Genomic DNA, 27,856 nt, shown 5'->3' with positions numbered 1-27,856 from the left:
TTTAATTCATTATTGATATCTTCTGGTGATCATCACCAAACAGCTGGCATCAATATCAGGATAAATACATTTTTCATGCATTTGACCCTTAATTCCATTAAATCACCATTTGGCAAACTGTTAAGTATTAGTCATGAATAGAGCAGTGTATCCATAACTATTTAAGAGACAAATGTGAAATGATGATGTTCATAACCACGGGACAGTTTAAATGTGAGAAGTCATACTGAGTCGTTATAATAAAATTCATGAATTTCTGTGTAAATCATTCAAAAAGTTTATTTGTACACTGTAAAAATTTGTCAAATTTGTAAATAAAAGATTATTGGAGTACGTCTTTCAATAAAATTCTATTTCTGTCTTTTTACTTCAAAATTTCACATATAATTCAATGCAGTTTATTTATATATTTTAATTTTTTGGTGAAATTTACTCACAATGTCTGAGAATTTTTTCCCCAGTGTTTTATTCTTAAAACAAGAAAACAAAATCTCAAAAGTGGTTAAAAATAAACAAACAAATAATAATAAAACGTAATTCTAAATATATGCTCTGAAACCTTTATGTCTTAATGTCTCAAGAACTTGTGCTTTAATAACCTATTTTGAAATATTTTAAAGGAAAACACTGTTTTTCGCACCATGAATAAGACACCAGGTTTTGATCAATGGCACCTAAACGAAATCCTTAACTATGCTAAAATTAATTCAATAATAACTAGGAAAACCTATCACAAACAGAGAAGACATGTCTTGTATCAACGCATGACCCCAATCAACATTTTAATGAGGAAATACTTTTTTCCCGTCAGTGATAATAATCAAAGACTATATCAGACCGCCTACAGAAATCTGCTTAAACGAACCCCTCAGCAGTACTCAAGCCTTCACTGCATGCCTTTTTATCTTTCAAAAGGGTTATATCAAAACTCCTCTGTACACAACACATTCTAATGCATGGTATTCATAAAATAAGACCAGCAAAGCAATGCATGCCAGGTTTTGCCATCCATGGTCTTTGTTGTCAAACACTCCCACACATTCAGACACAGGTTCACATACTGCAGAGACGCACTGCATACTCCTCACAAGCACAACAGATACACCATAATCAATAAACACAAAACAGAGAAGTATATAGGTAAAGTGTAAACAAATAAACCTGTCAAATCACACATAAACCCCATCAGAGTGCCCTTTATTAGCTAGAACAAAACTTTCTCAAGCTGAGGCAGTAAATTACCATAAGCAACAAACTGCAGTCCTGAGTACAAAGAGAAGAACTCATCTTAGATTAGTAACTTCATCTAAAACAAAAGATTTTGTAAGAAATACACCTTCAGTTTATTTGGATTAAAATGGGTGATATTTATTTAAAATATTTTATAATTTTTTATTGTATTTTTATATGTATAATTAATAACTATGTATATATTATGTATATTATAGTACATATAATACACACACACACACACACACACACACACACACACACACACACACACACACACTTATATATTTATATTTTGAAATTTAGGTTTAATAACCCTTCAGGTTATTTTGATTCAGTTTAGTGATATATATTTTAAACATTTTACATATTTATATTGTATTTTTTTACTTTTTTTACTTATTTGTTCACAATGGGTTTGTTTTGGGGATTGCACAATACATTTGCATAAATAAAAAATATATATAAATAACAGATAATAATAGAATAGAATTATTCAACAATTAATTATAAAAATAGTAAATTATAAATATACTAACTATATATTCATACAAATAACTGCATGTGTGTGTGTATAATATATAATCAAAAATACAAAACTATATTAATAATTGTTTATTTATGAATTGTTTTATACATCATTTTTATTATTTTCATTAATTATTTTTAATTCATTTCTATTTAAATTTTAAATTGAACACCATACATAAAGGGTTTTTGATGGATGCAAAGAACACATCTTCACAAGTAAACCATTTATCAAGGTCAGAACAGTCACTACATGTAATTGTTTTGATGTATAGACGATTCCCTGCAACAAACCTACACATTTCAGAAATAATGGTCCACTGCCTAAATTACCTTCACGGAATTTGACATAATTTGTAGACACGCTGGGAAAACTACAGCAGGAAACTCAAGGACAGGACAACATGACTAAATGTGCTGCAATCCATAGAGAAGAGCCCGTCTCTCCTTCAAACAGCTGACACATCAATTTATATTTGGTAAATGATGGGGAAAATTTGTTTGCCTCCTCCTAATTGTCAGTAGCCTGGGATTAATTGACATGATTAAAGAGATTAGGAAGTAGAAGATGGATAACAAAGGTCAAAATGCGATTAAGAGATGCCTGCAGGTTGTTTGAGCTGCTCTGCTTCAACTTACTGTATGTATATAATGCCAGCTTGCACCAAAGTATTTTAGATGCCACTGCAAATGCAGACGAATCCAAAAAACAGCAAACCCAAATATCAATAATTCCAAGATGAAAAACTTCGGAAAATGAGAAAACGGCATGAACTTTACCTGCATTGAGTGTACCGGTAATAAGTCTGAAGAGGTACTGAGCAAACTTCAGTATCTCCCTCTTGCATCTCTTCCTGCAACTGCTCATGCTGAGGTTTCTCTGTCTCTCTCTATTCCCGCTGTTTAATCCTCAAAGGGTCTGGTGACAGAGGAAAACTTCCTCCCCGCGGCCGTACTCTCCTGACCGAACCTGCTCTGCTCGTGTGTCTGTGAGAGTCGGCTCATATGGAGCTGCGCGAGGGGGGTCACTCACTCATAAATATTTCCTCTGGAGCGCTCGTGTGACCCAGAGCGCTCCCTTCTGAGCTGTCTTCACACTCTTTCTGTAGTTGTAGTAGAGCGGTTGCTTGTGAGGCTCAGCACCAACTCTGGCTGCTTCAACCTCCACGAGCGCTGCTGGGGAGGAGCGAGAGCACGAGAGAGGGAGAGCGAGGAGGAGGAGGGGTGGGAGGTGAAAAAAGAGAAGGAGCGTCCGCGAATCAGCGCTGACAGGCGATTATGGGATTGTCGTGTTGCCAGTTACGATGCCGCAACACTTCTGAGGCGCTCTGGGTGAGGCATCGCTGAGAGCCACCAGATTCATTGAGAGCAAAAGATTTTAAAAAAGTGGAGAATGGGAGGGACAGAGAGCTGAAAGATAAGAGAGACTATGGAGACAGCCTGCTCTTGAATGAATAGGACAAAGACATGGAGAAGGAAGATAAAGGTGAAGGTGCGAGAAAGAGTGAAAAGAGATCCAGACTGAAAGACAAAGGCAGAGGGACTGAGGTGTGAAAAGCAACGACTGAAGGCAATATAAAAAGACAGAGAGAGAGTGAGGTTAAAACTGAAGCGACACACCTTGACATTTCAGAACGGCAGGTGTTCAGATGCTGGAAATAAAGGTGGAGTTCATAAGGTCAGACTTGATGACTCACTGGCTCAGGTCCTTATTTTACAAAGACTGGGACTCGTCCACAAAAACTGGTCTAGGTAATATTTGAGGCCCAAAGTAAAACTGAAGGTTGTTATAGTCGTAGCAAACATTCAAGACAGTGCAACAAATATTATAGTAAAATATTAATACTTTATCGTTTAAAACATGCACAATCTGTAATGAGAATGAGATTTTCCTTCATGCATTGAGAAATGTTTTGTCACAAAGAACAAAAGCTGAAATATTACACCCAAAACAGAGCTATTATTGCTAACTTGAAATAAAACCAAAATTAAACTATTATTTTTTTCATTACCTGAAATAAAGCTGAAATAAAATATAAATATCAGATGAAAAACTTTAATGAAATAATAATAATAATAATAATATGTTAAAAAATATGTTAATGTTAAAAAAATATATATATATATATATATATATATATTGTTTCAGCTATAGGAAGCATTTCAAATTTTAAGTTGAAGTACTAAAATTACTCAGTTAAAGATAAATGTAAAAATGTAAAAATGACAAAAGCAAAACAAAATTAAAAATGTATGCTAAAATTAAAATAAAAACAGAAAACACAGACACAAAGGTCATTCAAAATATTCATAAATACTAGTATACTAGCACATAAACAATACTAAAATAACACTCAAAAGTGAAAAATAAACACTTTTTAAGAACTGCGTACATCAATAATTCATGGCAAACATTGGGTGTTGAGCTCCAAGAAGGACGAAAAAAAAAAACACTATAAAAATGGTGATTTGTACACACTGACGTGATGAACAAACTAAAAAAAAGTTGCTATTTAGGGATATGGAAATGGTTTATGTTGTAGTATTGTCCTCTTTTTTGGAGCTTGACATATATGGCTATGTATTGCTGTATGACTATGTTATTAGATTTTTGTCAAACCTACTCCTCTCCTGTTTTATTGGGGAAAAATCACAGCATAAAGTTTTGGAATAACATGACAGCTAGTAAATACTTTTGAGTAAAATATGAGAAAATAAAAATGAAAGGACATTCCCATTTTGGTCCAAATGGCTTCTTTTGTTGTCCACAAACAGGATTTTTTATTTAAAAGGATAGTTCACCAAACAAATTTAAATTTTGTCATCATTTACTACTGATCTCCATATTATTTTTTTTCCCATATTGATGTCAATGGCTACCGTCAACTATTCAGTTACCAACATTCTTCAAATTGTCTTCTTTTGGGCTCAATGGAAGAAAGAAATGCATACAGGTTTGGAACAACTTGAGGGAGAGTAAATGATGACAGAATTTAAATTTTTAGGTGAACTATCCCTTTAAGCAAAAATCAATTCATATTCCTTTCTTTTGATTTTGGGGTCAAATTGGACCCAGGTTTTGTGAGAGACCACATGACCACATGAATGAATGTTTGATGTTGTTTAAATCACATCAGCATCAAACATCATAATTTTATTCACTTCAATTATTATTCAGCACCAAACCTCAAACACTATCCATTATCTATCCATCAAATCCTCAGTTCAGATCCCTGATCAGTTACTGTGGAAGAAAAAATGTCCATCACCATATGTAGATCTTTTAATGTGTAAAAGACTTTAATTAACATTCCAGCAGAATCTCTGGGTCATTATAGCAGCTCTAGGTAGAGACGAGCCATTCAGATGACAGATGAAACAGCTTGTATTGTATATGAAAGGAAAGCTGATTCCCATCGGTCATCTGTGGTTCAGACATTCCTATTTCAGGAAGAGCACTCCAAACCAAGAGCTTTTTCCACAAGTGACATTCTAACAGAAGATTTAGACCCCTCACTGTCCCTGGTGCTCTCAAACAAGAACGCTGTTTCCGCAAAGAGGCGTGTTGTTCTGAAAGGAGCTCTGGGTTGTTGTGACAAGAGAGAAAAATGTGGGTGAATGCGAAGAGAACAGATTTTCCATACAGATTAAGCTACAGTGTGTGTGTGTGTGTGTGTGTGCACACTGCACCGTCATACAGCTGCTCCACAGCTACATGCTTCATATGACCTTATGAGTAGCACCGCAATAATTCATGAACTCAAATTAATTTCATGTTCCAAATCTAAGGAGACATGTGGCATTTTACTATCAAGCATTACTAGGTGCTTTGAAAGGTCATAGCAATGAAGCAGCTTCATTAGATTTGTGTGTATTGGACACGGCATAAAAAGAAGTACACTTTAAAATACTTAAAGCGCTCTTATTATGGAAATTAAAGAATATACTTAAGTTTGAACTGAATGTAATGTTTTCAGACACTTAATTGCACGTAAATTGCAACTAAAATACATACAATGTATTAGATGCAATTAGCTAAAATTTAAAGCGCTTTTTGACATACTTAAGTAGGACTTTATGCATATTTATATGTAATTTCAGTAATTACTTCTATTGTCTTTGAAATATGGTAAAGTGTACTGACAAGCATTTATGGTAAATTAAAATTTAAACTTGTATGTCATGTACTTAAATATATTTGTAATTACATTTTGTAATGATGAAGTTGCAATTTAGTACATTTAAAATACCGTAAATATAATACTGAAATATATTATATACAGTTAATGATAATCAAGTACTTTACATGTTAGTCAATATATTAAAATAAGATTAATTTAATTTGACATTAATACAAAATGTGCTTTTTAAAAGTGTACTTAAGTGTGTCAAAGAACAGCCATGAAAGTCTACTCATCTTAAGTACACTCAAGTAACATTTTTCAGTACTTTTATATTATTTGCAAGTACAGCTGTTTTTAATGCTTTTAAGATTTAAAGTACACAATAAATTCACTTTCAATACAATTAAGTGCACTTCTTTTTTTTTAGAAAGAGAATTGTGATTTTAATATAATTGCCAAAAATAACATGAATTTCTATTAATCCTGTTAATACAATGCTTTTAAATTTTAAATATTAATGCATTAAAAAAGTATTTATAACACTTTAAAACCATGCATGTTGTCTGTTCACATAAGCAAATGTGTAATTTTATATATTTTACAACACAATTATTTAAATTAATACATGTTTATGGTTCTTTTGTGCTTTAAATGACAAAAAATAAGAATAAATATTTTAATAAAACATTAAAACACAGTCAAAATAAAATTTAACATGTTATTTCATGGTCTAATGAATTATACTGTAAAACGTCAGTTAAAAGAAGCATCACTATTACTATTTCTCATACTTAAGGTCAATAATTTAAACAAAACCTTAAACCTAAGTATTAAACTTTGAAATTGCCATGACATGAATAATGTGTCAAATTGTCAGTTTGTTTGAGGGGGCATCTTAATAAATGGTTAAAGTTATGATTTCCACCTAACTGAGTAAATAAACTCGAATTCATACTGTAAGAGTGACCAAAGTCATAGCTAGAAACTATCATAGAGGCTTGATGTAGCAACATACTAAAAGCCATTCAGAACACCTTAACAATTGCGTAGCAGCCCCGTAGTGTTATTAGGGGCGATTTTTACACAGGCAACCACCACCATTCACATTTACTTCAGAAGATGTAAAAATCAACAATCAATCATTCATGACAAGATATAAGAGATTGCAAGGTGTATTTTAGGGTATTAGGAACAGCTTTAAAATGCATGACATTTACAGGCTTTACAGAAAGTTCTTCAGATGAGTATTATTTTTAGCCTGTATCAGTATCTGTTTGGGGCGGAGCTGTCTAATTCAGACCAGACCTCGATGAGCAACTGCAAATGTTCCTCATTACCAATTAGCAGCTGCTACACAACCCCCTGAAACAATCAATCTGCATTCAATTCAAACCCAGGCAGCTATTGAGGAGCCACACACACAGCTCCAGTGATAGACTCGCTGGGTATGAAGAGTATTTGCCAGTTACCGGTGTGTGTGAAAACCAGCTTCCGCACCACTTTGAATTCATCCTGCAGCACGCACCTGCACTCAAAAGCAGACATACACTCAATATATCTCAAAAAGCACCGATGTCATGACATATCCTAGCCAAAATCCAGCACTGCCACCAATACCTATAACTAAACACTAATATTTTTGATTTTCATAATACAGGTGCAGTAAACATTTTTGGCATTTGACATATTTTATGGTTGCACTTTATTTTACGGTATGTTCACTTCCTTGTACTTACAATGTACTTTACCTAAGAAAGTACTGGAAAATATAGGGTTAAGGGTTAGGTTTAGGGGTAAGTTCAGGGTCAGTACCTAGTTATAATTACTAAAACAAGTATACAGTATGTACATAAGGAACAGTACTGTAAAATAAAGTGCTACTGATTTTCAGAAATAGGTATGATGTCGCATCTGTTTTTGTAAACAGTATGTCCTGTAAATACAAAATGAATCTGAAAACTTGCCAGTCAGAAAACTAAATCTGCCTTTTCCATGCTTGTTTGGAGAGAAGGCATATCATTAGAGGGATTGGGCCATCTAATTCAGTGGCAAAATGGCCAAAATCACCTATAACAAGTTTATACCAGGTTTATGGTTTAAATAATCCAACAGTGCAATACCCTTGTGAAATAGTACACTTTGTTGTGATTGTTCACTTTTAGTGCAATTGAAATATTAAAAGTAGATTTAAGTACTGGTTTAAGTCAGTACTTGCAGATAATATAATACTAATTCATTAAAAGGCCTCTTAAGTGTACTTGTAGTACACTTTCATTACTAGGTTGCACTTAAGTACACACTTAAGTGTGTTTTTTGTAATAATGTCAAATTAGAGGTTTTATTTTTAAGTACATTTTAAATCATTGTTTTAATATTCTGTCATGCTGTAAAGAAGTACACTTATTGATGTGTAGATACAAAAGCACATTTAAAGAACTTGCATATAGTAACTCTAGTGTGTTATTCAATATTACAATTGTGTAATTACTAATATATATAAACAACATACAGTTCAAGTTTTAACAGAAAATAATTAAAGTATATATTAGTTTAGCATGAATGCTTGTCAGTATATTTGGCAGTACACTTCATATTTCAAAAACCATAATGGTAATCATGAAATTACATATAATGCATTTAAAGGCCTACTTAAGCGGTTCCAAAAAGCAATCTAAAGTTCAACTAATTGCATTTAATATAACTTTAAATTATAGTGCATTTCATTCAGTTGCACTTAACATCTAATTAGGTGTCCAAAATCATTACAATCGGTTTGCACTTAAGTATTTTCTCTAAGTAAGAATATCTTACTTCACGATAAGTACTCTTTTTAAAACTATGCTAAAAGTGAACTTCTTTTTTACAAGGGTAAGCAAATATTTTTGCTGTTACGTACATATATATTTAGCGGTTAGTGACTGTACTCATAAATGACCATCCAGAATGGTCATTATATTTTCTATGCTTCATTTCTCATAACTGTCATTGAAGCGTTCTTCCAAACTGTCTGCTGCGTCCCAAGCTGCAACTGCAATCCCTCAGCAGTGACCCTGCAGACAGGCGACCCGACTCATACATCACCTTAATGGCTTCCCCACGCAGCTCAACTCATGTTTGGCGTAATGTATTCTCCACACGCTGGAATTCAACAGCCTTATACAGTAAGGGATACGAGGGCCGCTGTGTTTACATTGAGCTGGTGTCTGTGACAAGACACTCATGATGCGGAAGAGCAAAGACGTCAACATCACAATGGACAATCGTGTACCTCATCAAGTTTTGGACATCAAATCAATAAACAGCCCATTTCCAACAACACACACACTCCTGTTTATATCCAAAAAAAGAGAGTGAGGCAAATTAATCCTAAGATTAAAACAGGTGTTGCTTCTTTGGCAAGTCTGTGAAAGCATTCCCTTGGTCATTTTTACTGGGTCTTAATGCATTTATATAGTGCAAACATGGTAATTAGGGCAAAACATGAAAATGATTTCAAAGTTTTTTGATGTCAATGATGTCAATTTTCTCTGAATCACAGCATTGAACAAACTTTATTAAAACAAATTAATACAATTAAGTTAAATAAAAATATTTATATATTAAAATAAATATTTAAAAAATAAAAACTATTTAAATAAAATATGTAACATTGTAAAAAATTGTATCGCGTATCTTGTCAGTGTCTGCGCTTGCTTTGCCATTTGTTGTGATAAACAGGAAAGTGTGTTCAAGCGCCAACAGAAGACAGTGTAAAGAAATACTCTTTGAGAGAAGAAGTCCATCAGCGAAAGTTAAAAGCAGCTCGTAAGTGTATTTACTTGTATCATTAGTGTTTAGCGCAGTTGCCGTTGCTAGGAAATGCTTGTTTTGTTTACTGTGTAGAGACTTGCTGAAATCGCATTTGGTCTCGTACTGCATCGCGTATCTTGTCAGTGTCTGTTTGCTGTGATAAACAGGAAAGTGTGTCCAGCTGAATTCAATTAGTGATTTGTTAGACGGGTATAAAAAAAGGTTATTATACCACAGCAGCCGCCGTGTTAAGGCCTCCTCGTGTGAAGACCGAAGAGTGTAAAGACCATGGACTCTACCGTGCAACTCCACCGGGCAAGGGATATAAGTATCACTTTTTATTTATCCTCTTTCCTTCTACATGTTTCACTTCTGTTTTAATTTTTATATCCAATTCTTACCATGTGTTTTCAGATCGCTACTATCACTACCACTCACAAACCACGTATCACACACTGTAGGCAGCGCAGTCCTAATAACCTGTGCACTTTGCCTATGTCTGCTAATACACTACTTTCTTTTTCTATTGGTCTCTGGAATTGTCAGTCTGTTGTCAACAAAGCTGATTTCATTACTTCCATCACTAGTCATTCAAGGCTAAACCTCGTGGCCCTGACAGAGACCTGGATCAAACCAGAGGACAATGCTACACCTGCAGCACTCTCCAATAATTTCTCCTTTTCCCACACCCCCCGTTTGACTGGAAGAGGTGGAGGTATTGGTCTGCTCATTTCTAATAATTGGAAATTTACTACTCTACCATCTCTGAGTATCAACAGCTCCTTTGAATCACATTCGGTTACTATTACCTACCCTCTAAAAATCCATTTTGTAGTTGTTTATCGACCTCCAGGACCTCTAGGTAACTTTGTGGAAGAATTAGATGTGTTACTCTCAACCTTTCCTGAGGATGGTACTCCCTTAGTTACATTTGGGAGACATGTAACATGTCAACATCCACCTAGATAAACCTCAGGCTGCAGACTTCCACACTCTACTTGCCTCTTTTGATCTCAAGAGTGTTAACTAGGGCTACTCACAAATCAGGCAACAAACTGGACCATATTTACACACAACACTGCTCCACTGATCATGTGCTGGTTACTCCACTGCACACCTAGGATCACTTCCTCCTCACTCTTAACCTCAACATGATTCCTGAAACCACACATACCCCTCCACATGTCACTTTTCAACATAACTTACGCTCACTCTCACCCTCCTGGCTATCTGCTATGGTTTCATCTCCGCTTCCTACCCCTAAACAGTTATCATCTATTGATGCTAACAGTTTTACTGATATTTTCTGTTCCACTCTGACGTCTTGTTTAGATACTTTCTGCCCCTTATCTTCCAGACCAGCCCATACCACCCCTTCTGCCCCTTGGCTAGTTGACGTTCTCCGCGAACATCGTTCTAAGCTCAGGGCTGCAGAAAGAGTATGGTGCAAATCACAAAATCCTGCTGACCTTAATTTATATCGATCACTCCTCTCTGACTTCTCTGCTAATGTCTCCACTGCTAAAAGGACTTACTATCACGACAAAATTAACAATTCGCCCTAACTCTCGCATGCTCTTTAAAACATTTTCCTCCCTCCTTTGTCCTCCTCCTCCCCTCCTTCATCAACTCTAACAGCTGACGACTTTGCAACATTCTTCATTAATAAAATTACAAACCTCAATGCACAATTCTCCTCACAACAAACTGTCAAATACATCGGTTTCCCTTCTACCTTTCATTGCAAAAACACTTGAATGAGTTGTGTTCAACCAAGTCTCTGCCTTTCTCACACAGAACAACCTCCTGGACAGCAACCAATCTGGCTTCAGAAGTGGACATTTGACCGAAACTGCCTTGCTCTCAGTTGTTGAAGCCCTAAGATTTGCAAGAGTGGCTTCCAAGTCTTCATTGCTTATCTTTCTGGATCTGTACTCTGCTTTTGCTACGGTCAACCACCAGATCCTCCTGTCAACCCTATTGAGAAAGGGCATCTCAGGAACCAAACTCCAGTGGTTTAAGTTCTACCTCTCAGATAGGTTCTTCAAGGTATCTTGGAGAGGTGAGGTATCCAAGTCGCAACACCTAGCTACTGGGGTGCCTCAGGGCTTAGTTCTCGGACCACTTCTCTTCTCTGTGTACATGGCATCACTAGGTTGTGTCATTCAGAAACATGGCTTTTCATATCACTGCTATGCTGATGACACTCAACTCTACCTCTCATTCCATCCTGATGATCCGACGATAGCTGCTTGCATCTCAGCATGTCTAACAGACATTTATTGCTGGATGAAGGACCATCACCTTCAACTCAACCTAGCTAAGACAGAACTGCTTGTAGTTTCAGCAAACCCATCACTTCATCACAATTTCACCTTCCAGTTAGGCTCATCAACCATAACTCAAACAGCTCATAACTTCAAAAACAGCCAGAAACCTTGGAGTTGTGATTGATGATAAGATGAATTTCTCAGACCACATTGCTAAAACTGCCCGGTCCTGCAGATTTGCTTTATACAATATTAGGAAGATCAGGCCCTTTCTTTCGGAACATGCAACACAACTCCTTGTTCAAGCTCTTGTTCTGTCCAGACTTGGCTATTGCAGTGCTCTCTTAGCAGGTCTTCCAGCCAATTCCATCAAACCTCTACAATTAATCCAAAATACCGCTGCAAGATTAATCTTTAATGAGCCGAAAAGAACGCACGTTCAAGTCATTAATGTTTGCCTACAAAACCACCTCTGGCTCTGAACCCCTTTACCTAAATTCAGTACTTCAGATCTATGTGCCCTCTAGAATTTTGCGTTCTGCAAGTGAACAATGCATTGTTGTGCCATCCCATAGAGGCACAAAATCACTTTCACAGACTTTTTCATTTACTGTTCCCACCTGGTGGAATGACCTGCCCAGCTCAATCCAAGCAGCTGAATCCTTAGCCATCTTCAAGAAACGGCTAAAAACACATCTCTTCCATCTTTATTTGACCCTCTAACTCTAGCACTCTCTATTCTAATTATATTTTATCTACAGTCATGGCCAAAAATATCGACACCCTTGTATGATCAAAGAAGGCTGTGAAAATGAATCTGCATTGTTAATCCTTTTGATCTTTTATTAAAAAATTCACAAAAATCGAACCTTTCATTGGATAATAAGAATTTGAAATGGGGGGAAATATCATTATGAAATAAATGTTTTTCTCAAATACACTTTGGACACAATTATTGGCACCCCTAGAAATTCTTATGAGTAAAATATCTTTGAAGTATATTCCCATTCATATTCACAATTTTGAGCACTCCAGGGTGATTATGAACATGAAATATAAATAGGAGGGAAAACAAAGCCCAAATTCCCTTAATCACCCATCACAATGAGGAAAAAAACAAAGAATATCTTTCTGATGTGCAGCAAAAAATAATTGAGCTTCACAAATTAGTGAAGTGACTTTAAAGGGGTCATATAATGCCATTTTTGTACAAGCTAATATGATTCTTTAGGGTCTAAATTGAAATTTTGTAATATACTTTAATTAAAAATTCTCATTAGTATTGTAAGAAAACACTCATTTTACCTGGTCAAAAACAGCTCTCTGTTCAGCACACCGTTTTAGTGCCTGTTTTTTTTAAATGCTAGTGAGCTTTGCTCGCCCCGCCCCTCTGTTCTGTGGGGCGTTTTTGACACAACACACGTGGAGTGTTGCCTTGACAACAGTTGAGGGTATATTTTGAAGAATGGCAGCGGGAGTCTCTGAGGATACTGTGCAACCGTAACGTTTTGTTCATTATAAACGTGGGATTATTAATTATATTGAGAACGTCACTGCTGTCAATCAACCATCGTGGGAGGGGCGTCCGACCGTGTGACGTCACACGGTCGAACGGCTTGATTTGAGACAGGGTAAAACAAATGAGGAGATTAAAAAAAAACACTGGATGGATTTTTATCATTTTATGATGGTTGTGTACAGGCACTGCTAACACACATTTCAGTACAATCAACTTGTAAAAGTGCATGTACCATTATATGACCCCTTTAAGAAAAGAGCTAGAACAGTGAAAATTCCCATTTCCATCATCAGGGCATTAATTAAGAATTTCCAATCAACATGAAATGTTACGAAACTGTCTGGAAGAGGACGTGTGTCTATATCGTCCTAATGCACGGTGAGAAGGAGAGTTTGAGTGGCTAAAGACTCTCCAAGGACCACAGCTGGAGAATTGCAGAAAATAGTTGAGTCTCGGGGTCAGAAAACCTTAAAAAAAAAAATAGTCGATCAGCACCTACATCACCACATGTTGTTTGGGAGGGTTTCAAGAAAAATTCTCCTAGCTTATCCAAAAACAATCTCCAGCATATTCAGTTATCAGACACGACTGAAACTTCAAATGGGACTGGCTTCTATGGTCAGATGAAACTAAAAAATGAGCTTTTTAGCAGCAAGCACTCAAGATGGGTTTGGTGAACACAGGGATAAAAAGTACCCCATGTGTACAATGAAATATACTGCTGTATTTTTGATGTTGGTGGTCTATATTTCTGCTGGAGGTCCTGGACATCTTGTTTAGACACATGGCATCATGGATTCTATCAAATACCAACAGATAAAAAATCAATAAGTGACTGACTCTGTTAGAAATCTTATAATGGGCCATGTTTGGATCTTCCAACCGTACATTAATCCATACACAAACCTCAAAAACAACACAAAAATGGGTCACTGAGCACAAAACCAAACTTCTGCTGGCCATTCCAGTCCTCTGACCTGAACCCTATAGACAATGAGTGAGGTGAACTGAAGAGAAGAAGCACCAACATGGAGCTGGGAATCTGAAGGGTCTGGAGTGATTCTGGATGAAGGAATAGTCTCTGATCTCTTGTCAGGTGTTCTCTAACCTCATCAGGCATTATAGGAGAAAATTTTGAGCTGTTAAACTGGCAAATGGAGGTTTCAAAAAGCATTGAATAAAAGGGTGCCGTTAATTGTGGCCAATGTGTAGTAGAGAAAATTTCTTTGATCATATTTAGCAAGGGTGCCGATATTTTTGGCCATGAATGCATCTGTCTTCTTTTTGTTTAAAAACCCACAGACACTTGACCCTCTATCAACTGCATATTTATTCTCTTACTGCTAGCTTTTCTTGAAAAACTAACACTAGCTTTCTTTTTTCTATTGTATCTACTTGTTTCTTTAAAAAAACAAAAAAACACTAGGTTTCTTTTTTCTATATTCTATCTACTTGATTTCTTTGAGAAAAAAAAACAAAAAAACAAAACCTTGCTACGTGTACTGAGTTAGGCTAACCAAGACTTGTCATAGCACTTGCATGTTAACACTCTTTTGTTGGTTTTTATTGCTTCTATTGTCCTCATTTGTAAGTAGCTTTGGATAAAAGCGTCTGCTAAATGACTAAATGTAAATGTAAAGACTATTGGAGTATGTTTTACTATTTCTAGAAAATACTATTTCAGTCTTTCTGCATCAAAACTTCACATTTATTTAAATGTGTTACTGTTTTATTGTAATTATTTACTCACGATTTCTGAGTGAAAACCTAAGCCAAATTTCCAGTGTACTAAAAATATTTCATCTGCATGTCATGTGACAGCCAACATCAGGAAACCACGAACATGCGAATGTGTTGTTGAATTATTGAGTTATTTAATCATAAATAAAATCTCAGGGTGACTTCAACTAAATATTTTAGGAATTCACCTTACAAACAAGTTTGTGAATCCTTGGTTTAAGACACCTGTGGTCAGTTGCATGAACATGTCTATTATGCTATACTATACTATCAACTATACTTTTTTTGAGTGTTTATGCAGTTGACTTCAAGTAATGATCAGTCTACAGAAAAGAATTCAAGACCAACTTGTAATACTAGTGTAAGCAGTTTATGCAACAGGCCCCTGCTGATTTCCTGATAAATCTTCCTTTTTGTGAAATTTATAGTTTAATTCACTTGATATTATAATGCAATTAGGTGCCTGAAAACTGTTTGATCTTATAGGGATACTCGCTATACTCGTAAAAGCTTCGTTCGTCTTCGGAACACAGTTTAAGATATTTTGGATGAAAACCGGGAGGCTTGTGACTGTCCCATTGACGGCCAAGTAAATTACACTGTCAAGGTCCAGAAAAGTATGAAAAACATCGTCAGAACACTCCATCCGCCATCAGTGACACAATTTTCCATTTTGGGGTAGAGTATCCCTTTAAGTATATACAATTAAGTTATTTTTCCCACTAAAAAGTGATCTTTTTTAAAGTATGCTAAAGTTGCTATGGCGTTCTCATCTCCTGCATGTCCTTCAGCGTCCTTTGAGTGTAGTGTGACCTGGTTTCCACTCCGGCCCTCACAGGGCAAGTCAGAGGAAGCAGGACTCCCTGACTTTACATGCTGCTGAAATATTAAAGATGAGTTCCTGGACAGAGAGCCTCGTGCATCGTCACCACCAGTCACTGCCCTTCTGGGAGAATAATCCACACAAACAGCGGGAAATCCAGATGGAGTGGGGAGGGAGAGGCAAAATATATAGAGACTGACACGCATGAGAATGTGAGAACAAGCATCTAGTAGCAAGAGGAGGATTTTCCTACGGTAATCATAATAAACAGAAGCAGATTTAAAGACTTGTGTCCATTTGAGATTTAGTCTGCCTGAGAAATGATCTTTTAAAAGAATCTGCTGAACCATTTGTTTACAAATTCGACTGAATCTGTCCAAGTGATTCTTGAATAACTCACAGACTCTTGTGGACATGTCAGACTCATATTGATCTGCCAAACAAGATAGTAAAAGCATTTGAAGTGAATCAAGACTCTGACTGCGGCAAAAAGTTACTTTAATAACCAAATAACAGAAATGTAATATAATCATACTGGAAATATTTTTACTTAATTGTGTGATTGTTTTATCGACATCCACGTCATTGGTTTTACTAAACAGCATTTTATTATAACAATGCGAAAACTACTTCACCCTAGAGATGCATATAATATAATATAATATAACAATGGCTTTACCAAACTGAACTGAGACATACAGAAATACAAATAACGTGTTATTTTAGCATTTAGTATATTTATTAATATTAATAGTTATTTATTAATACATTTTAATTTGAGTTATAGTTTTAGTAATGTGTTGTATTTTTGTCTTTTTATTAGATTGATCAAGTTTAACTAAATGAAAATTAGATGTTTCCTAGTAACTAGCTGAAACTAAATTATTTATTTATTTATATATTTATTTACCTACTTATTCATTCATTCATTCATTCATCAAAGCTAAAAAAAAAATTAAATAAATAAATAAACTATGGTCCTTGCAAATCTTTATAATCTTTGTACATTTGATCATTTCCTCCTATATATCCATCCCACAGAAGATACTAACAAATAAATGCTTTTAAAATCATAGAGGAGAGTATGCCAGAAGAACATAAAGTATACTAGAAATGTTAGAGATACCAAAAAAGCAGATAAATAAATAGAAAATGTTATCATGACCTTGAATTAGACTATTATTGAATCAGCAAAAACATGTTTTGTAAATTGTAAAATGATTCATTGCCAGTAAGATGTTTTTTCGTGACCTGAGCTCATGAAGGACACATTTTTAAAGTGTCCTACAATGTAACCTCAGGAAAAAATCTCAAACTTGACAGAGCCTATGAACCTGTAAGCCTCAAGAGAATGTTTCCCTGCCAAACTTTCTGATAGCCTAGCCTTGCCTGAGGCACTTCAATAAATGTCAACATCATTTGGCAAATTGTATAGGGAGGAGAGCCCATTGGTATACTGGAGGAGTAGCCCTTATGACATTTTCAGAAAACTTGATTTGATTGAACTGACTGCCAAAAGCTAAAGTAGCCCGAGTATGATCGCAATATACCGCACTGTCAACAGTGACACAAAGAAACAAACCTCGGCTTGGGCTTCCGGCCATGGAAATTTTATGAGATGGCTTCAAGTCTTGATGTGCTGACACTTTTATTGATCTTCGCTCAAAGGGCCACTGCATATCTGCAAGTAAATACGGCTCATTGCATCACTTCTCAGCTGCTCTGGGGACGCAGAACGAATGCGATAAGAATTTCCACATCAAGAAATGTCTTTACCGTAACAGCAAAAACAATAACAATGCTAATAATGTCGATATTTGATGTCGAATTAAACTTCCGACTTTCGTGCTTCAGGTCCAATAGATTTAAATAATTCCTTGTCATCACTTAGTAAAGGCCCCCAGTGAGCTGTGATCAATTAAAAGTCATGAAGTCGATGTGATATACTCTAATATTGGCTGAACATCTAGGCGAGAAGCCAGGACGAACATACGCCAAGAGAAATCATAATTTTCTAATACATAATGCAAGACGTGTCTGTCAATATGCTGCAGTTTCAGTGCTTTCTCTGGAAGATCTGCAAAGATGGCCTTGGTACAGCACTGTTTATACTGTGCCTTCTAGCATTTTCTTTTTCAAATCCTTGTCTTTTATGGCATATACTAGGTGAATGCACATGCCACCTTCTCACTCACACCTGAACACTTCAAGGTTGCATTATGACTGGTAGACACAAAAACATGTATTGAAGCAATGCTCCAACTCTCTTTATCGTCTCGAAATGCATATTGAAATCAACAGCAGAATCTCACCAACCTTAAAACACAGTCCCACTTGGCAGAAACATCAGAATAATTTGCAATTTGCAAGTGACATGCATTTATAGAAGTCAATAAATCTCCAACACATAGCCAAAGTGACTTCAATGAAGATAAATGATAAATATGAAGGCTGCCCTCAAATGGGCTTAAGTCGATTTGAGAGTATATGGAAGCGGCACAATGGAGATTGGTTTCGAAAGGAAGACCATTAGATGAGGCTTTTAATGCTGCGGCGCCTCATAAACCTCAGGAATAATGGTGTTCGCTTCCTCGAGTGCTGGAACTGTGGTTGATACATTGGGAATTAGCCAGATGATTGAGCATTAGAGAGCGATCTGAGTGATCAGACTACTCCAGCTCTTCTGCTACAAGACATAAATGATGTAAAGGGAAAAATCACATTACGGATACTGTAGTAATTGATACAGTAGTACAGATAATTAATGTATGTTTACTGTAATGTATAGCTTCAAAGTGATGGAAATAAACATTCACAAAAATGTCAACATCCCGTTGGGCATTTGGGTCACTTGAGTATTTTAATAATCTAAAGAACTTTTTTTCACTATAAAGAACCTTTGTGCAATGGAAAGATTCCATGGATGTTAATGTTTTTTATGGAACTTCAGATGCAAATAATAATAATTTAAAAAAAAAACTTAATCCAGCAAAATTTTGGATTTATGAACTGGCTGACTTTACAATTCATGAGCTAGAATTTGAATTGAACTGCCCAACATCAGGGGTTGAGCCCATGCTATAAGCAAAAAAAATCAGAAATATAACTAGTTTTAAAAAGTTAATTATGCACTAAGAATGTTTCTAGCTTTGTTAAATTTGCTGTTTTGGGTCATTCTTAAAACATTTAAGAATTATTCTCTAATAATTCTCCAATATCCACCTTTATACCACAAATTTAATTCAGTATAAAAGCATTATATAAATAACATTAAGGTCAAAACATCTTGAAATGAAAAAAAAAAAAAAAAAAAAAAAATGAGATACTGTTAAACGGATTCAGAACAACATGAAATCTTTAAGTCCACACTCTTGAAAATAAAGATTCCTAAAGATGGTTTTCACAGTGATGCACAGAAGAACCATTTTGGGTTCCACAAAGAACCTTTCAGTGAGCAGTTCTTAAAGGGGGTCATATGATGCGATTTCAAGTTTTCCTTTCTCTTTGGAGTGTTACAAGCTGTTTGTGCATAGATAAGATCCCTGAAGTTGCAAAGACTAAAGTCTCATGTAGCAAATTAGCTTAAAATGGAATTGTATATAAATAATTACAATTAATTATGATTAATTACAATTATTTATATCGGCTGACAGTAATAACTGTAGCAGAATTAAATTGCCATCAACTGATCTGTTCGTCCAGCGACCATTCAGTGTAAGTTCATATCAACTCTAAGAAAGGATATTTTCGTGGCCACAGAAAATACTTTCCTAAGTATTAATGCATTAGAGCATGTAGTAAGGATCGAAAAGGGACATTAATTTGCAAGGCAGAACCAGAAACTCATGTAATTTGTGCACACAATTTTTATTAACTAAACGCTAACACGCATAACTAATCTAAACAAACAAACAAACATACATACACTCACGCGTATATACAAACGGGGAGCTAAAGTGGATGAATGAAACCATTAGAGAAAACAGAACGCAGTTATAGAAAGAGTCAGTTAACCACCTGAGTAAAACCATCAGCGCCGTGTATAGCGGGGTCTATAGCTAGTGTTAGCTCTGTTTAGTTTAGTTAGATGTACCATACTTGTACTTCCATGGCTGTTGACGAGTGTCCGGAATGCAGTCTCAGATGAAAGTCTTAATGGTTTCTAGGTTTTGCACTTGCGATCATGTTCTTCCGGGTTGAAGAGTGATGAATTCCACAAGATGTTATTCTGGCTGAGGGGTTGGGTTGGAAGTTGATATACAACTATTAAAGATTCTTAGGACACTAATATGTTGCATAGGTATCAACATGTAATATTCACTCTCAATTAGATCATCCGAAGACGAATTGATAGAGACCAGACACGGTATAAGTTAAAATTATATTAACAAGTGATCTATCATAAGCATGCATAAAACAGTATACAATACACAAAAACATATACAAGAACAGTAATAATATACACAATGACCTGAATGATATGTGTCTTCGTTCAAAGAAAGGTTTTTCTATGAATTAATTAGAGAAGAGTCCATTTTTATGGCATAATGTCTTTCCTAATGTCTTTCTGCATTTGCATTCCTTTGAGCAAAAAGACTAGTGTTATCTGATGGGTTGCCATGGGACCAGGGGCCTGAAGTCCTTGACAGTCCTACTGGCACTGGGTATGTGTATTGGGTGAGGGGTCTGTGACTATTTGTTAATAACTAATTGATTTGTTAAATCAAATGCAAAATTGTGTGCCTGATTGGTCCAAATGCTACACTCAAAACCAAAGAGATATTCTTTACAAAAGTTAAGATTTGTCCACGCCCTCCTAAAATGGCTCATTCAAACACGCCCCCACATGTCTACGTTACGATGTGGGAAGATTTGCATAACACCACCCAAAAGTCTACGCAAAGAAAGAAGGCGGAACTATTATTCTAGCTGTAGTATTGTTGCTGCCGCCGGCGCCATGTCCTGGAGAAGCTGTGTTTCGTTGTGAAAAAGAAAGTACTTTGTTTGGGCTTCCAAAATCAGTGGTTAGGTTGTATTTACAACACTGTTCCAGAACAGTTCAACCCAAATATCCGAGTGTGTGCAGCGCATTTTACGAAGGACTATTTCCTGAACCTGGGAGAGTAGCCTACAATGCCGGCTGTGCTCAAAGGCTGTTTCAATAAAGTGGAGCAATTCCAACTTTGCAAGGACAGTCTGGCCCTTCTGACTCACAGCCTGTAAGTACGTTTTCTTATTTAAAGAATTTGCCACTGACGATTCAAACGCGTGTTTTGAGGAGTGTAGAGTAGTGCTTGTTGTTTGTCGTTTCTCTGATCACAAATGCAGACATGGTAATGTTTACGTGGCGCAATGTGGCGCGTAAAAAGACAGTACAAGTCATTATAATCAGTAATTATGTCCCCACTGGATGCAACAAATGCCTCGTTTATAGTGGGACACGGCATCACAATACGGTAAGTGGCATAACATTTCCGTTACACGCTTGAGGTATTCGGCCAATCACAACGCTGGCCAATCAGAGCACACCTTGCTTCTCAGAACGTTGAGCTTTGTAAAAATCTTTGAAAAGCAGAGCATAGAGGAGCAACAATAATGTACAGTATGTGAAAAATAATGTGTTTTTTGAACCTTAAACCGCATAAACACATTGCATTACAACAAATACAAAAAATAATGTTCTTTTTAGCGACGTCATATGACCCCTTTAAAAGAGAACTTATTTTCTTAGTTTGAAGAGTATTTTTACTTTTTTCCACTATAAAGAACCTTTGTGCAATGGAAAGGTTCCATGGATGTTGAATGCTCTTCATGGAAACAAAGATGCAATAAAGAAAACAGCACATGCTTATCTTGAGGTAAATTACGCAGCTTTTTATAAGCTGCTGCATGGGTAAAATAAAAGGGACAATGTGAAATGTCTTTAGATAAATACTGTACATATGATACAGGGATTTTTAGGGAATTTTAACAACGACAACAAAGATCAATTAACTTCAATCAAAGTATAAAAACATCTCAAAAGAGGATCCAACAAAACTGTTCCTAAGCTAAATTGTAAGTGTCACAGAAAATACTTATGCAATGCATTTCAGTTATTATTTCAATTATTTTCATATAATGAATATTTAATACTGATGTAATAAAATGATGTACACTAAAATGCTCCTATTGCAATCACCATTTATAACACAATCACATAGTGTGCAGAGTTTCACACATCTGTCTGAAGGCACAGTTCAGCGTGAGCTCGCTGCTCGCAACACTCATTATAGTCAAAGAAGCTGTTGCTTCGCTCACTCGTGGTGTAGAAGGGGTGTTAAAATACAGACACTGCATACTGAATCAATGCAGTGCACACATAAAAAGAAACTAAAACTCAACAGTTTTAAACAGGTATAAAATAAGATCTGATGCTATTAAAAATCACACACATTCTGCACTATTGCACCATCAGCAAATTATACAATACATAACAAATCAAATTAATAATACAAAGTGATCTGATGGTCAGAAAACAAGAAGCATGGACTGTTTTTCAATAAACAAGGGTGAATTTGAGTACATTTATGATATTTATTAACATGACCCTGCACAGTGTTATTAATATAACATCAATCCACAAGCAGGAGTGGAGACTCATGGGCAAGACAGCAGCAGAAGTGGCATGGGGAGGCCAGCAGCGGGGAGGGAAGTAAAGCACAAGAGCTGCTCATAAAAATTTTGCTACAAGGACACAATTCATTCTCAATGAGACAGGCAGGTAGATTTTAGAGTGGGTGCAATCCTCTGAAAGAAAGAATAGTAGAGGACCGAAGGATAGGAATACCTCAAATTCATTTTGAGGCTGTGGAAAGAGCCAGGCTGGCTTGAAATCAAGTGGCAATACAGTGAATTTGATCTCTATACACACAATGGGACTCCTCAAGGGCCCATGAATGCCTATGACAGAGTGTGTGGCAGTAAAAGCTGATAATCAAATCCTTATGTTTTTGTTGCTGTGATGGACTATCCTCATTAAAATCAAACCAATTGTGGTGGAAACTCATTTTTGCACTGACTTGGGGATGTCGGAAATTATTCATTTAAATAATGTATATATAAATTGGTTTCTACAGCCATTCAATTGGGAAAAGTTGCTGTATTTGCTGCTCGCAGAATGTTCTTCTGGAATTGTAAATTGCAGTAACAGGAAGAGGGGCTGCAATTTTATAATTATTTAAATATGCTTTTTTTTTTTCAACTGATTACATGTATGTCTCTGTGCGGCTATGACTTCAATAAAAACAAAGTATTGTATGTTGTATATTATCAGTATATATACTACACTCTAAAAAATGCTGAGTTAAATACAACCCAGCGCTGGGTAAAATATGGATGAACCCAGTGGGTGGGTTACTGCACAGAAGGTTGGGTTAAACATTTAACCCAACTGTTGGTTGAAAACAACCCAGCATGTGTTCTGTCCAATATTTACCCAGCATTGGGTTGTATTTAACCCAGCATTTTTTAGAGTGTATATATTATATACAATTAAAGCATTTTTTTTAAATAAAGTGTTCTTTCACAAAGTAAAAGTTTAAATTGTTTCTATTATATTTACACTACTCTTTAAGAAGTTATATATATATATATATATATATATATATATATATATATTAAAAAATGATTTACCTTGTTTGCTGCTTCATTTCAAATGTAATTCAAATTCTAAAACTAAACTGGAATTTAAAATGAATTCTTTATTAAATTCTAAAAGCTGTAGAATCATGGGAGACTCGTTTTAATAGCTGAACAGTATTTATTGTTTAACAAAGCACACAAAACCCTTCTTGTAGTACATGAATAATTCATAATGTCTACAAGACCAATGATTAGGTTATTTCTTCAGAAAGAAAGAAACAAAAAGAAAAAACAAAACTGCTGAATTAAAATAAATCATGCAAAATGTCCATAAAAATAGTGATAGGTGGTTTCCTGAAACTGCTGAACTAAACTAAATGATCAAGAGCTGTATGTGTTGAAGTTGCCTTTTCTCAAGACTACGAATCCTTCACACATAACGGATCATCTATAGCTCCGAGGCAGGAACGGATACTGTATATAACTGAAAAGCTTTGAGGACAGCTATTACTTTCAGCTGAAATTCACCTGGTGTGAAGGATCACCACAACAGCTCACTTTCAGAGACTGAATTTCTGCAACTTCTCACCAACAGAAGACTTTTTCAGAGAGAGAGAGAAAGCTTTGAGTGAAACTACTGAGGGAATCAGCTTTAAGACCTTTAACCTCCATTGGGCCTCAAAGGAAACAGCTGATGTGGATGGTTCTGATCATAATGATAGGAAATAAACAAACCAAAACAAAATAATTATCCAAAGGGAACCTGAGATAACTTTGTGTCACATGTTAGCTAGGGTAAAAAAATGAATATAACTGAATCCGACTCTCAATGTTTTGCATTGCCCTTCAATCTGAGAATTGTAACTGAGCACAGACCTCTCTGAACTAATTTTCGCTCTCATTTTGTGCAAGTTTGAAATAATGAATCTAAATTTCCCTAGCGGGAATCTGCATATCTGTCTGTTCCGAGACATAATGCCTATGCTTTATCTTGTTCCACGAATCAAAGAATGGCCATTCAAGAAGACGAAGGGGTTTTGAACAGGACGCTGATAAGAAAAGCTCACTGTAACCCTACTTAAAATTCTGTAACTGAACACTCTTATCTTGGCGGAGAAACTTTACCTCCATTTCTGGCTTGATAGAATGTAACAGTGGAAGCAAGAGGCCCTTAAACAGGCAAAAAGACCACAAAGTTAACAGAGCTTGCCATTATATTGTTCCATATGATAAAATCTTATTTAAAGACCCCATGGAATCAAAATGCCAGTTTTTTATTTTTATTTTTTGTGTGTGTGTGTGGATTTTAGTTCATGTTTATTAGCGCTGAGGTCCACTGTATGATGACAAAATGCACATATAGAAAATACATGCATTTAAAATCTACAGTTTTTCTCTTTAAGGATCAAAAATTCTGATTCTGGATGTCCAATCAAATGTGGTTCGCATTCTGTATATTTGTGTGTATAAAATGCCAAAAGAAGAAATTTGTTAAAGAAATTTCTGAATAGCTTTGAAAAGAAACATAAGCAAAACCTTTTAAGGATCACGCAATAGTACCACCTAAAAAAGTGGAATGGGACAAGAAAAAAGAGAGATGCCATTAATAAATAGCATTGGCCATGACAAATGTACTTTTTTAAAGGAAAATTCAGTGTTCAAAGTCTAATTTGTTGAAAATCTTACATAGAAGGAAACGAAATAAAGCATGAAATGATCTTACTAAAAGCACTGCTTATGCTGAATCAAATGCATGAAGATGAAACATGAAAACAGAAGTACAAGAGCTGTAAATCCACCATAATGTCACAGATTTTTCAGGCAAAAAAATTGCAGCAGTCACAGTAAAAGGACTACTGAGACTATGTGGTGTTTTTTTTCTTTTCTAATTAATATTCATACTAAGGAAAATATTTTATTTTTAGAAAAGGTAATATTCATGGGGGGTTTTGATGGCTTGTGGTTTTAAGCAAAAACGGTCTCAACTCAACAGATGCCTGTGTTAGGCTTTCCATGAAAGCACTGCTGAATATCCCAGCCCTGAGGGACCATTTACTGCACTGGCCACATTAACCAGGTCATCAGAGACCCGAAAAAGCTCAGCCTTGTTTATAATACACACAACATGAAGAAAAGGCACAAAAACAATCAGATTTGTGCTTGTTAGGTGTTTCTAAGAGGAAAAGTGTGTTTGTGTTTGAGAGCGAAAAAGAGAGAGATAATGAGGAACTTTAGGCAACGCCGATGATTACTTCATAAATCACTCTTGATGTGGCAGCAGGGGACTCACTGTCTCACCCCGAAGGTAAAAAAAGAGTGCAAAAGTGAAGCAAATATCCTACTTCTCTTACTTTTCCCTGAGCTATGAAAGACATTAAACACAGCTTCCCTCAAAGGACAAGCGGGTTTATTAATCTGCCTCAACAAAGTGCTTAAAATTACATATTCAAACTTGGGTTAAAGGGATTCATCCAAAAATGAATCATTTACTCACCCTCTTGTTATTTCAAACCTGGTAAAAAATACTTTATCATAATTTACCAGCTTAAAAAAAGTTATGCTTTGTTAATGTTTCCATTAAGTTCTAATAATGTTATTTCAGAATGTTCTCTAAAGGTTCAAAAAGTGCCATTTTTAAATGTTTTCTCTAAATATTCTGAAACAAGCAGTAAGTTAAAAAAAAAAAAAAAAAAAGTTAGATGAACTAAAAACGTTCCATTAACATTAAGTAACAATGAAAAAACATTCGGAAGCATTAATTGATCATAGTTAACGTTAATCAATGTTAATGATGTACTAATCATGTATTAATACATTTTTAAAGCCAAAACTTGTATCTGCTAGTTAATGATAGGTTAACGAAGGTTAACTAAGGAAGGTTATTGTAAAGTGTTATGTTTTTTTTTTTTTTTTTGTGGCAACGCTTTGAGAACATTATTAAAGACCTGAGAATTTTGAATGAACATTCTATTAACATTTGTTCGTAACTTTGAGAGAACGTTTCCAGAACGTTCTGAGAATGTTCCCTGTTAAATGAGTTTCTGGTGTTTTTTATTTTTTGTTTTGTTTTTTTACTAATAACCTGATATTTTATGGCATTATGCAATCATATTACATAATGATTCTCGAAAAAAAAAACACAGGTTTGAATGATGCGAGCGTGAGTAAATAACGACAGAATATCCATATTTGGGTCAACAATCAAACCAACAGCTGTGATTGCCATGAAAATGATACAGGATAGAAATAATCATAAGTGAAGGCATAAGTATCACGAAGATTTCAGAAACTTGCAAGGTACATTACAGAAGTAGAAAGCGATTTTCTAGAGAACCACATTTGGAAGACCGTGGGCAATTATTAAAATATTAGGTTATGAAAACAGCAGTTGGCGCCCTTGACATTTCTGAATTATCATCAGACATGACTGATGCTCTGTTCTCATCCATTAGACACTGTATGAAGGCATCATTAACGACAGGCATTTAAAACTCTTACAGTCAATCACGAGTCTGTCACGTGGAAACAGTAAAGGTTATGAGAGGTGAATACTATCAAGATCATTTTGTCTGTATGTGACAGTGATAAACTAGCACCTTTAACATCAGTCAGATAAATAACGAATGGTCACATAATCAAATATAATATATGGGAGCAATAAAACTAAGTATATTCCAATCTACTGACTTAAAAGCCATTAAAATGAGAAATGTTTGCACTTAATGTAGCTTAATTGTATAAGTAATGGATCTTGCATCATAGATCATCATTTTATAACAGTAAATTGTACATTTAGAAAAGGAAGAAAGGGAGGAAAAGGTTCTCTAGAGTAACTTAAAGGCTCTTACGCTCTCTTATATCAATACTTCAATTCAAAATGTGGGCTCATGATATTTTAAGGATTGAAATTTATTCAAAAAGTGAATAAATGTAAAACAAATACTGATGTGTTCAAATTTAATCAGAGTTTAAGAAGTTTCCAGTTTATCATGGAACTGTCTAAATCTCCAAAACTTGATGTCTATCGAGGCCCAATGGGCTTCACACTGTGGCATTTGACAGGCAAGAACATTAAACTGTAATTACGATTGGGTGACAACAGTAAAATGTATGATTTTCCACATGATGGAACGAGCCCTGCTGCCTCTTTTTTTGATAGATTTGTTCTATGTAATGCGATGACATTTGCTTTAAGCTTTTGTCAGGGATG

General features: G+C 35.4%; 1 protein-coding gene across 3 annotated transcripts in view; it reads right to left on the bottom strand.

Moving 5' to 3' along the window:
* kcnip4a (potassium voltage-gated channel interacting protein 4a) overlaps positions 1–27,856 on the bottom strand; it is a 215,073-nt gene that overhangs the window by 145,216 nt on the left and 42,001 nt on the right. The window contains exon 1 of one of the 3 annotated variants that reach the window (XM_058781418.1): positions 2,539–2,909. The exons of the other annotated variants lie outside the window; for them this stretch is intronic. Within the exon in view, the coding sequence (XP_058637401.1) occupies positions 2,539–2,626 (88 nt within the window). The 5' untranslated portion in view covers positions 2,627–2,909. Of the gene's footprint in view, positions 1–2,538; positions 2,910–27,856 lie in introns of those variants that run through there. 3 annotated transcript variants of the gene reach the window in all.

The sequence above is a fragment of the Onychostoma macrolepis genome, chromosome 07 (genome assembly GCF_012432095.1).
Source record: "Onychostoma macrolepis isolate SWU-2019 chromosome 07, ASM1243209v1, whole genome shotgun sequence".
In the NCBI taxonomy this organism is placed as follows: Eukaryota; Metazoa; Chordata; class Actinopteri; order Cypriniformes; family Cyprinidae; genus Onychostoma; species Onychostoma macrolepis.
Note: the sequence above shows the minus strand (reverse complement) of the source record. Positions and strands in the feature narration are given on the sequence as shown.